This window comes from Semicossyphus pulcher, unplaced genomic scaffold (genome assembly GCF_022749685.1).
Source record: "Semicossyphus pulcher isolate SPU_LCO1_2020_fin unplaced genomic scaffold, fSemPul1.0.p SCAF_23, whole genome shotgun sequence".
Taxonomy (NCBI): domain Eukaryota; kingdom Metazoa; phylum Chordata; class Actinopteri; order Labriformes; family Labridae; genus Semicossyphus; species Semicossyphus pulcher.
Window position 1 is genome coordinate 3,014,440 of NW_027211697.1, and position 12,123 is coordinate 3,026,562.

The 12,123-nt window shown below is 40.8% G+C and overlaps 1 protein-coding gene across 1 annotated transcript; it reads right to left on the reverse strand.

Annotated features, from left to right (window-relative positions):
* Positions 1-519: 519 nt before the first annotated feature.
* LOC138602808 (homeobox protein Dlx3b-like) lies at positions 520-9,620 on the reverse strand. Its single transcript, XM_069674383.1, has 3 exons — positions 9,180-9,620; positions 6,941-7,125; positions 520-3,740 (listed from the first exon to the last, which is right to left on the reverse strand). The coding sequence occupies exons 1-3, from the start codon at positions 9,529-9,531 to the stop codon at positions 3,315-3,317; spliced, it is 963 nt and encodes a 320-aa protein (XP_069530484.1). The 5' UTR covers positions 9,532-9,620; the 3' UTR covers positions 520-3,314.
* Between the last annotated feature and the right edge of the window lie 2,503 nt (positions 9,621-12,123).

The window sequence follows — 12,123 nt, forward strand, 5'->3', positions numbered from 1 at the left end:
GAAAGTCTTTTTCCTTTATCTTTGCTTCCGTTTATTTGTTGGATAAACTGTTGGATGGATGTTTGAGAGCAGCTTGTTTGTCACACACAAACACAGACACAAACACACACACGCACACACACTCACACACAAACACGAACGTCTCTCCTCCCCTTTCCAACTGTGTGCCACATGAAAGCAGTGTACACCCGTCTCTCTGTGTTAGAGGTGTGTTATTAGTATCCAGAGACTCCAGAGTGTCTGCTACACTGTCACCTCCCACAACCTTCTTTACACGCACTGTCTGTGTGTGTGTGTGTGTGTGTGTGTGTGTGTGTGTGTAATACGTAGATGGGTGCAACCTGTATCTGTTGTCTGACTCACTCTGACAGGAACACAAAGAAAGCACCGTCAGCACACTTTCAACACCTTTTGTGCGTATGTGTGCGTATGTGAGTGTTTGCATTCACACATTTGATACATGCAGAAAAAAACACACGAGAAGCTGATTCAAATATAGACATTTATTTTTTACTCATTTTCTGACAAAAAAAGCTCCTTAAGCACAAAGTGGTGTGTGCCACTATTCATCTACAGTTGACAATATAAATTAAACATCAGCTCATGACTTTATAGTATATATAACTTACTTTTAAATGCTTTAGCACCAATTCATCACTTCTGCTCCTTATCAGTATTTTTAAGAGTTCAGGTCCTTAGTATTTGTGAGCAGGACTTAAAGGGCCCACTCCAAAAGTTTACCCATGATAATAAAGTTATCTTCAAAGGCTCCGCTTGAGCTATTGTCAAGTCTGATGGTGTGTACAGACAACAAGGGCAGCGAATTAAAGAGATTGTCAAAGAGATTATTTGTGTTGATTTGCTTTGGTTAAACACAACCTGCAATGATTCACCCTTTTACATATGTCTGTAAATCAAACACGCTTAAATCTGCGTTCATGACATTATTCTGACACGCACACAGCTCGGTTGATTTCTTGGACTGTGTCTGGATTGACTGTGTCACTTGTGCTACTTAATGCTGACCAGTGCCCCGTTTAATGACTTGTTAACTAGATCAGGCTAGGCTTTCTAGCAGGATTTCTCAAACAGAAACTGTTTCAGCTGCGATCACCTGTGGTTGGGAGTTTCACTTCAACTAGCAAGTCACACGTCAGCTGCTAGCTTGCTCACTACAGCCGTATGAACCCAAAGTAAACTTCTTTTGATTGGTTAAATTGTTACGTGATTATGTAGATTCATGTATTAAGATGATCTGCATTGTCTTGTGTGAATTTGTCTTAATTAGTATGAACTTGCGTTGGGCGAAATGTTTCCTCACTTTTGGTCTGAACCATAGATTGTAAAAAAAGATGGACGACTTGACAGCTCTCTAAAAGTGAAGCCAAAACAGTTTGAGCGCCCCCTGTTGACTGGCTGCAGTGTAGGTCATAAAGCCCGCCTCCTCCATGTTAAAGTATGGGACATGAGTCAAACTATAAAATCAAAACACACGTCAAATAAATTTTTCTCCAACATGGTTTGCGTCATTATAGTTAGTTCTTATCATGCTGATTTACGTCCAAGTGTATTTTTAATTGTTGCTGTAAAAAGGATGATTGACAGCTCTGTTGACAAATACGGCTCCTGCAGCCGATCTGTTCCTGATTAGTAGAGTAGAGTAGAACTTTCCATATCTGTGAACATCTGCTTCAGACCAACACAAGAAGCTGTTTGGCTGTTAAACACGCCGACGTGCGGGATCTCTGCGGGATGTGGGATTTAAGTGTGTGTTTTGGTTAGCGGAAGTGGCTACGTTGGCGCCACCCGCTGATCTCTACTGCACAACTCTGGCTCCAAATGACATCACCAGCACAAGATGGCAGCCCCTATCACGGGGGCTATTTTGGCATCAATTTTGTACAATGGGAGCAGATGGAGACGTGTCGTCCATCTATATATACAGTCATCGGTCTGAACACACCTTGAGAACATGCACGGAATATGTCATAGTGATGTCATTAGGATTCTCTTGGTTGAGTTGTAGGTATTTTTCAAGCAAGGCGGGTCTAATGAAAGACACTACTTAGTAGCATTATGGGAGATCTCTGCCTCTGCTTTTATTTTTTTTCCCTTCTCTATTAGAACGTGTCCCTCTCAAGTCCCCCAACTCTGCAATTGAGACACTAAATCCAACACTGCAGAACAATAAAAACGAATGCAGAAGAACCACATATATCACACTTCCATCATTATTCCTTTGGAAAACCTGGTGCCTACATTACACACAACTTAACTCAACTGCTGACAGTTCGGTTGGACATATCCATGTGTCATGCTAGAAGCAGCTGATATAGCTACACAGATGAGTAGTGAGCTACAAAGGTCTGGTATGTTGACACTTTTTTTGATTTCCAGCAACACAGATTTTTCACACACACACAAAACTGTAGTCGTCGGGGCGCAGGTTTGGCTCGGTTGGTAGAGCAGGCGCCCCATTTACAGAGGCTACGTTCCTCGTCGCACTGATCGCAGGTTCGTATGCCGATCATTTGGTGCATTACATCCCCCACTCTCTGCTCCCCATGTTTCCTGTCTCTCTTCAGCTGTCCTATCTAATAAAGGCAAGAGCCAAAAAAAATCTGTAGTCGTCAGCCCCAACCGACATGGACTCAAGTGACATCACTTAAGGCAATACAACAAACTCTTATTTTATTTGCTCTGTGTGTGTGTTATAAAAAAACAATAAAACCCCCTTTGACAAAAAATATATATCAACGGGTAAAATGTGCTGGAGCTTCAGAAGTAAATCATCCACTGAATCACCCACCGCACCTGTGTTACTATTATAGACCATGGATTTGTCCATTTGACCACAGCAGCATCAAACCATCCAGTTTCCTGTTCATTTAAAGCCCTTCATACCTGTGAATGTCCAATGCTGGTAAGGTGGACTTTAATGGAAGACTTTCAGTAGTATTCATTTTCCGAGTGAAAATGCTCTTCCGATGAAATGATGTTTGTTTTTTGGCATAAAAGTTTTCATATTTAAAATATGAAATACACTAAATATTAGTCGTTGTGAGTCATTTCAAATTAAAATGTCAGTATCGGTCTGAGCTCTGCAAAACCCACATTATAAACTCCAGATTTGAGAACAGGGTAACTAAGGACAGCCCTTGTGTTCAGTCCACATTTACTGTGGAGAAGCCTGTTTAACAATATGTTTGTTCAGGGTTTATAGTCACGACTCGTGAATGAGATCTTTGTCCCACTTTCTGGTCACAACAGAGCTCCAAATCATGCATAAAGCGCATTCAAACTGAGTCCATGTTTCAGTAGACGGCTCCCAGACTCTGTGCGCCTGACGCTGCTGCTGATGGCGTGTGGTGCGACGGGCCCGACTGTTGCAGACCTAAATGTGCACCCTGCTGCTGGTACCAGTTCTGGTGTGTGAACTCCCCCATGCAGGCAGGCGTGGATTCAACTGGAGGTTGAAAGTGACCCTGTCCCCTGCTGGTAGGATCTATCATTGCACTATTGTTGCTGCTGCTACTGCTGCTGTTTGCGTTGTTGCCGTTGCTGCTGCTGTTGTTGTTATTGTTGCTGTTCTCCCACACAGCTGGGGAAGGAGGAGAGTTGCAGGCCATGGAGTCACTGGCGTCGGGACTGTGTTCGAGAGGAATATCCCCGAGTGGAAACTCTCCGTTCTTGTACAGCTTCTTAAACTTGGAACGACGGTTCTGGAACCAAATTTTGACCTGGAGGGGAGAGCATCAAGTGTTCAGGCAACTTAAAGAAATTAAAGAATTGGAAAAATATAAGCTATACTAATTGATTTTCCAACATTCACACTTTTTTTTTAGCTCTGGTTTGGTTTCCACCACGATAAGTTTCTTTCCACTGAAAACATCTGCCTGCATATGCTGTAAATGAAATCGTTAAGCGAGCAGGAACTTATGTAAAAGTTTTCCAAAACAGAAAAGCGAACCATAAAACCTAAATAATGTGCTGAAAAACACTAAAGCAATCTTCAGAGGGGGGGGGGCAGATAGAGTGCTTTTATTTGTGGGTATGTTTATACAACTGACCACTTAAAAAGTGGTTCTTTAAATCCATTGTTAAAGCTCCTGTTAGGAACTTTAGGTTTGTGTTGATTTTGGCGCCCCCTGTGGACAAAGCCGTACCTCTTATCTCTTTGCAGAATTTGTCCTGTACATGCTTAAGTGGTTATTTTTAACAAAAAAAACTCATCCTGCGTGATCCTAACAGTCATTTGATCACTCACTTCAAATCTCTGCCCTAAAAAATGTAAACAAAAGCAGCGTGCAGTTAATCACTTCGGCTGGCATTAAAAAGAACTCTATAGAAATAATCAATCTTGTCGCTGATGGTCTGGTTTGCTTTTGTAGGTCGTATAGAGTAATCAGAATTAATTTCAGTCTGTTTAATAACCAGCGAAAAACTCCTCACAGGCGCTTTAATACAAAGGTGGTTCACTTCTTACCAGTGTAAATCACCAACATGTGTTATGCTACACACCTAACCTCCTCCTGAGCAAGTATTGCCAACTGGCCAATAAATTCTCTCAATCCCGGAGCTTGGACCGTGAGAGGGAGGAGCACAAGAGTTTTCAGAAGCAGACAAAACACCTGAGCTTTCCTGTATGAATTTTCATATGAAATATATTCATGAAGACACCATATACACACCATAAGAAAACATTGAAGTAATAATTTAATTTAATTATAGTCGGGTCTGTTGTGCCCTAACAAGGAGGCAGGGACATTATCAGCATTAGTTTACGCATCCACATCATGTTTGATTATTTGCCTTCTTCTTCTTTGGCACATGCAGCTGTGTTGGTTTAGCCTGGATTATGTGTTTAACTTTTCATAATTGTTGAATGATATGGTTCCTTCTAATTTTGTAAAACAGGCCACTCTGCTAACGGCAGACTTGTTACTTATTGGTCGAATGCTCCTTACAACGCCCCTTTAATGTAAATTTCCTCATAGTAACTCTCTGGAAAAGATAGCCTGGGAAGGTTGAACTCGCTTCATATTACGGACCTTAGCTTTAAAGCTACAGCACTGCTATTTTTAGCTTTTTTACTGTCTTTTTTTGGCTCATTGTTTTGGTATTTTTTGTTTGTACCTTCTTGCCAGCAGCAGGCAGCTATTTTCAGTGGAAAGACTCTGCCTACGCTACCTGAGCAGCACAAAAGAGCAGGCAAGGCTAAGCTAGCTATTAGCCTTTAGCATTTATAGAAGGAGATATCTTCCACAGGGTATGGTGGAGACTAAAAACAGATAAAAGAGAGGGAGTATTGGTCTAACATTCATCAGGTTGCCAAAAAAAATTACTCTAAATGAATATTTATGTTGCTCTGTAACTGTTCAATGTGTGAATATACGTCTTTATTTCTTTCTGTTAGCTTGCTTTAGCTACTTATTAGCTATCAAATTGGAGGAACAATGTTTATCCTTTCTGTTGGGGCACTTTTTACTTAATCTAATCTTTCACTAAAACTTCTGAATGGCTGTTCCCAAAAGAAAAAAAATGTTAATTGTCTGCTAAGATCTTTGTCTCAATAAATAAATTACAAAATAAATACAAAAAAGGAATTACAATATCTAGTATTAAACAAGGCAAGTAGGCTCATTTTTAATTCAATGTAGCAAAAGACACTAAGAACTATTTCGTCTCGCAGAGGGATTATCATAGGTTATTTATAGCTCTGTTACATGTCATTTTAATGATATATAAACATTACACAGACTGACAGAGATGACAGAGTCAAATCATGTTTCATATCGCATGGTATTGTAGTCTTGCCTTTGTTTTCATGAAGCCTGTGAATGTAGCTCAAACATAATATTGAAAATGCATTGCAGCAGCCAACATTAAACAACCTGTCCCGCAAGTTTTGTCTTTCATCACTCGAGCGAAGATAAATAATGTCGTGGTAAATCATTTTGACGCGAGGAAAACGACTGTATAAACCAGACTGACTTGACAGTAGCGAGTCACAGTGCAGTCGAGGATAACCCTCTGTGTCTCTTTGTGTTGTGTTGTGTTGTGTTGTGTTGTATTGTACTCCTTATTTAAATAGTTAAGCTGAGGGTGCGTCCTTGTGTCCTTTATGTCGAATGTTCAAGGATGTTTAATTCATGGCATCACCTCCTCAGCATGTCACACTTCAACTGAAATTTCGGCTCTCGGCCTCAGCACTTCAACTGACATTTTGATTGTTATCAATTCTCAAATATTACATACATAGACACTTCAACAGCTTTTAATGAACATTCATTTCCCCTGGTGTTTTTTCCCCCCAATTTTGTAGAATATTTACTTACTCTCTTGAAGCCAGTTCAGCTGCTTCACAATACAGTTCAACTGCTTATAGTTTTAAATCTTCTTACTCAAAAATGTATAATTTATTCTTATCATTTATTGACCTACTGGGCCTAAACTTGAAAATAAAACATTAAAGCTCCTGTGAGGAGTTTTTCACTGGTTATCAAACAGACTGAAATTAATTCTGATGCCTTTATATGACCTACAAAAGCAGACCAGACCATCAGTGACAAGATTGATTATTTCTATATAGTTATTTTTAATGCCTGAAACTGCTGCCGGCGAGTAGGAGTCAGACGAAGCGATTAACTGCACGCTGCCTTTGTTTACATATTTCTGGGCAAATATTTAAAGTGAGTGATACATATGACTGTTAAAGAAGCAGGATGAGATTTTTTTGTTAAAATACACCACTCAAGCATGTACAGGACAAAATCAGCAAAGAGGTGACTTTTCTTCTCTTACTCTCCTGCACTGCATTTTATTTCTCTCTCTGTTTGTTAGATTCTGGTAGGCATATTGGGACTGGGTGTGAAAAGGTCATGTGGCATCTAGTGTAAAAGTGCTTAAAGTGGTCTGAAAACTAGAAAAGTCCATTTACCTGTGTCTGTGTGAGGCCCAGCTGTGCGGCCAGCTCGGCTCGCTCCGGCAGAGCCAGGTACTGTGCCGACTGGAACCTCCTCTGCAGGACGGCCAACTGGTAGCTGGAGTAGATGGTCCGTGGCTTTCGCACCTTCTTGGGCTTCCCGTTGACCATCCGGACCTCCACAAGTGGCTCCTCTTTCACTGTTGGAGGAAACAGCACAAAGCTTTTTAATGACCCTTTTCACTTCTATTGTCTGTCTGTGTCTTTTTCTAAAATGTAACTAAACCCTTATTTGTATATTTCTCAGATAGTGTTTTTCTTCCAACAATAAAAGCCTCTTGTGTTTTGTCTTCACAGGGCAGTTTGTGCAGATACGTTGTCCCAAGGAAATGGCCACTGCTGCTACAACCCCGAAGTTTCAAAGAAATTCCGCCAGCGCTGTGAACTTATAATTTTGGTCTGAGTGTCTCCCACAGCCGGGGAGGGAGACAGAGATTTATAGGTGCTTTTCATGTAGCCCGGAGGCCCGCTTGTATACATCACTCCTTCTTTGTGCTGTTATTCCTGTATCCGATTTTTTTTGTCTACTTTTAGAAATAAACACATTACATTTTATCAACATATATTAAGATGGACATATAGAACTTGGTTGGTGGTTTATATGCAATTTGTATCATTAATCTGTTTAATGAATTTACTCATATTATTTAACAAATCTCATTTGGACAATTAATTTATTATTAGTTATTTAATATTTATCAATAAATACAATCCATCACCTATTTGTGTATTGATTCAATTATTGGTTTATGTATCGATTTATCTATGAGGGTGTGTCTGCGGGCCTTGGCATGATAAGGAGCCGTCCCCGTTGAATGATTCAAAGGGCAACGCTGACTGACGTGCCGTGACACCTGATGTGCGTGGCTGAGGGCCAAAGTCCCCTGGGGCCATTTCCAGGAGTCAACTCCCAACTGGAATTTCAAAAACAGAACACCAGTCAGTCGAGTTTGTTTTTCCTCTAAAGTTTGCGCGCACACAATCCACGCTGAAAAAACAGAGACAAAAAAATTGTAGTGTTGGGGAACTTAGGTTAAATTTAAGGAGCCAAAATGAGGCTAAAATGTCGTCTTTTATGTTTCTTTAATGTTGCTGTAGAATCTGTGTATTGATTCAGGAGTGACTTCATGGCATTACTCTAAAAGGAGCTTCTGATTTTAAAGAAAGGAATTTCACCTTTTTATACACAAGTTTATAGGATCACTGATTTTTTGTGAGCACAGATTGCTAAGGTCACCAATTAAGTGCACTTAAACCAGATTTAATTTTATGAAAGAGTCTGAAAGTAAGTGAAGTTTAAAAGTTGCTGGTTAGAACTAGGCCATGGCCTATATCCAAAGGCCTTTATGCCGTTTTCTTGCCAATTTCCTTGTCATAAAAAATATCTGAGAGAAGTTCAAGGACGGTTTTATAAACAAGCAACAGTGATCAGCAATGAGAAAGTGAAACGCAAAACCATAACTAAGTGAGTGAGCGCCACTCTGATCTGGTCTGAGCCCCCACCTCTCTCTTAAACTTTGAGTCATAATGTCAGTTTATCTGGACACTTGTGACATCACACTGCAAAGTTGATGAATACCTTAAGTATAAAAATGCTACTTCAACCTGTGTCATTGCGCATGTGGCATGTAAAACCAAGGGGCTGCTAAACTGATGATAAAATCTTTTTCCTGTTGTTATTTTTGTGAGTTCTTCCAAAGAAAATGAACATTTTCTTCTGTGACCTTTCAGCAAGAGAAACTCTAACACCCCATATTGACTGGATATATATATATATATATATATATACACACACACACACACACACACACACACATATATACATACACATATATATGTATAGTTACTTCTCTAATAATGAGGATTCAGAAATTCAAGAATCCAACATATATAAACAAAGCAATGTTAAGAATCCAATGCAAATAATTAAAATGAACCTCGCTTTCCCGTGCGTAAACGTCACGCGCAATTATCGGGTTTAAATGGCTTGACGTGAGCACTTGCCATACATCATTCTCAGGTGGTCAGTGTGGCTTTTCTCGTTCTTGGACAAAGATGGAGAGCTACGTGTAGGATGGATTTGTTTCTTCACTAAATTGATTCAAAATGAATATATAATCATTTATCTTTTGTGCCAGTTCAAATATAGCCCTTTCTGCAAGGAAGTTAACTTTTCATATTGTGTTTAACTTACCCGCGTCCTGCAGCGATGACTGCACCTCCCTGCTGAAGGCACCGTGCTCTCTGTATGCCGCATGGGGGTATGGGTATTCTGCCTTGCCAACGGGGTACGCACCGCCTGGACCCATCCCGTTCAGGTTATAATGGTGGTACGCGTACGGGTTCATGTGCTGAGCAGAGTACGACTGCTGCGCCTGGTAGAAATCCTGCGCGCCGTGGAGCGCACTCTGCCCGCTGTAGAAGCCCATGTCTGTGGATGAAGACTCCGGCAGGGTTGGGGAGTCTTTGGTGGCCGAGATGGAGCTCCCAATCACGGGGAGGGGAGGTTTCTTTTCCTCGAAGACAGGTGAGGATTGCCCGTTCATTTCCCGGCTCGTTTGGGGGGTTTCTTTTTTGCTCTAAACTGTAAACCTGAAGGGTTCAGAAGTCCTCACCGTCTGGAGCTGGCGTTCCCAAACTCCCTTGACGCAGCAGCCGGGCTGTCCACCGTGGTGGCGCCCAACCCAGCTAGAGCTCGTAATTACAGGGCGCGCCGAGCTGAGCCAAGCCGGGCAGGACAGAGGGGAGTGGATGTCTCCTTCTCATTGGCTCGCCTGCTCGCTCCCTGCCTCTGCCCTGAGGCCAAGACAGCGTCGCCTGTCTGGCTCCCTTCTTCTCCCACAGAAACCTCCAGTAAGCCTCTCCTCGGGCCCGCAGCACAGCGCATAAACAGTTGGCGAGCCTGTAAAGTCCTCAAACTAACATTTACCTCCACAAATCTTGAACAACAAACAATATTCTCAGCAGAGTAGGTAAAGATTTACCTACCAAACCACGCATAATGGTATTGTGATAAGGGGTGTTTACGCATTAGCTTTACGGCGCTGCCTCCCATTCAAATGCAGATCCAGAGCCAAGTGCTGTAGTCGACCCATGTTGGGAGTTAATCGAGGCTCATTTAAAAAAGAGCTTTTCCTCCTTTACATGTGTTGACTTGGGCCCCGGGCTTCTCCCATGCCTCGGGGAAAAGAAACAGCCCCCATAAAACACAATAAACTTTAGGTGTATGGGCTGTAACATTCCTAAAGGTAGCCAACTCAAGTCACGTGGTGGTGACGCCACGAGGACTACCTGCTACCACTGTAAAATAACAAATTAGCTAAGAGGTCAAATCTGACAGCACTCCCATCTCCCATATTATAAATACATTATTCTACATTTTTTCAGTTTACTAACGAAACTTAAAAAAAACTACAGATTGAGAAGAAATACATTTTATTTACATCAGGAGAAGGTAAAGAAAGTTTTCAGTTTAATTCAGTTATGTGGCAATCACGCCACCAGATGTCGCTATTGAAACGCTCTTACCACGAGGTGCATTTCATACACTATTTTTAACCTCTAACCAACAAACAGTGACTATAAATGAAGCTAAGGGCAATTAAAAAGTATGCCACTGTATTTTGTTGTTTGTCTTTAATTCCTGTAAAGGCTCGTTAGATGAAGTATGAACTCTTCAATGACACTGATAATGACAGATATTATACCATTTATCAAGCTGTATGTTAATGTTACTGATGTTTTGGCTACTTCGCCTTGTAGTTCTAACTTTAAGCTATCCATTTTGCCCATTTATCCATAAACGTTGTCATTTTAAACCGCTTCCACATATTAATACTTTACTTTAGTGTAGAACAGTTTCATTTAAAACCTCAATTTATTTCTGTTATGCATTTCAACCGTCTATCTCTTAGTTTAAGCTAACCATTTCAACCTTTACTTTTAGCTATATCAGCCATTTATCCGTTTGCTAACCACTCATTAGCATGTTAGCAAACAATTAAACCCTTCATCTGTTAGTTTTCGCTTCCTCTCATAACTGTTAGCTATGTCAATCATTTATTTATTAGTTTGAGTCAACCACGCATTACTTTTAGTCATTTCTTTTATCTATTTTTTTCATTGAACTACTCACCACTTTTAGCTTTAAATTTCACATTTCTTGGTTTGTCAATTTATTTTGCTTATTTCTCATTACTTTTAAGCTTTGATATAATTGGACCGTTTATTCTTAACTTTTAGCTTAACATTTCAATTTCCTTTATTTTTTAAAAATCAATTTGCTATTAAAGCTTTATCAACTGCAAACTTTCTGTATAAAATCCTGGTCTAAATAACAAAACTATTCACACAGCAGAAGCAGCACATATTGGGAATATTGCTGCATTAAAAAAAGCGGCTTAATGGAAATTTCCATATCCAGAATCCTAGACTCACACAACTTGCAGGTTTAAATTTTTTTTATTAGCATTTGTCTTTCTCTATGTCATATATGGTAACCCCCCCTGAGTCCTTGCAAAATTGAGTTCCCAGAAATGTACAGCTTGATTTTCTTAAGTGAAACCCACCCTTTCTGCACAACCATCACATCTCAAAATGCAGAGTTCTCTCTCCAGTCACGCGTCGAGCATCAAAAGCACTTTGTGTGACTGTCCAGGCTCTCAGTGGCGAGGTTCATTCTGTTCTTAACCCATTATAAAAAAAGGGGACAGTGTGAATACATCAGGCCTGGGATGAACAGAGGCGCTTGGCATTGTTATATACAAACAGGAAGTAAGTGCAGGGGGGGAGGAGCGGGGTGTAGGAGACCCCAGTGTGGTGATAAATGCCCTCCATTCCTTGCAACAACATGGTCCCGAGTGGACAGAATTCCCTGTATGGTCCACGAAACCCAGAATGCCTTTTGAGTGGGTAAGACCACTCACGGTGAAACAGGTGTAGGGGCAAATAGTAGGATGTGGAGAGAAGGCAGGGGCTGTTCTGACGGCCTCCGTTTTCAAAACCATTCTTCAGGTGACTCGTCGGGTGATTCTTCAAAACCGCAGAAAAATGAAGAAATTCAAACATTCAGTTTCAGGGCTGGTTGGCAAATTGAACAGAACAGGTAGAATCCAGTGAGAGACACAGACCAACCAACC

Excerpts from the sequence above, each read along its gene's own strand:
- LOC138602808 (XM_069674383.1), bottom strand. The coding sequence starts at position 9,531 with ATGAACGGGCAATCCTCACCTGTCTTCGAGGAAAAGAAACCTCCCCTC. Across the intron at positions 7,126-9,179 it reads GTCATCGCTGCAGGACGCGG|TGAAAGAGGAGCCACTTGTG; the intron begins GTAAGTTAAACA and ends TTCCTCCAACAG. Across the intron at positions 3,741-6,940 it reads TGGGCCTCACACAGACACAG|GTCAAAATTTGGTTCCAGAA; the intron begins GTAAATGGACTT and ends TCTCCCCTCCAG.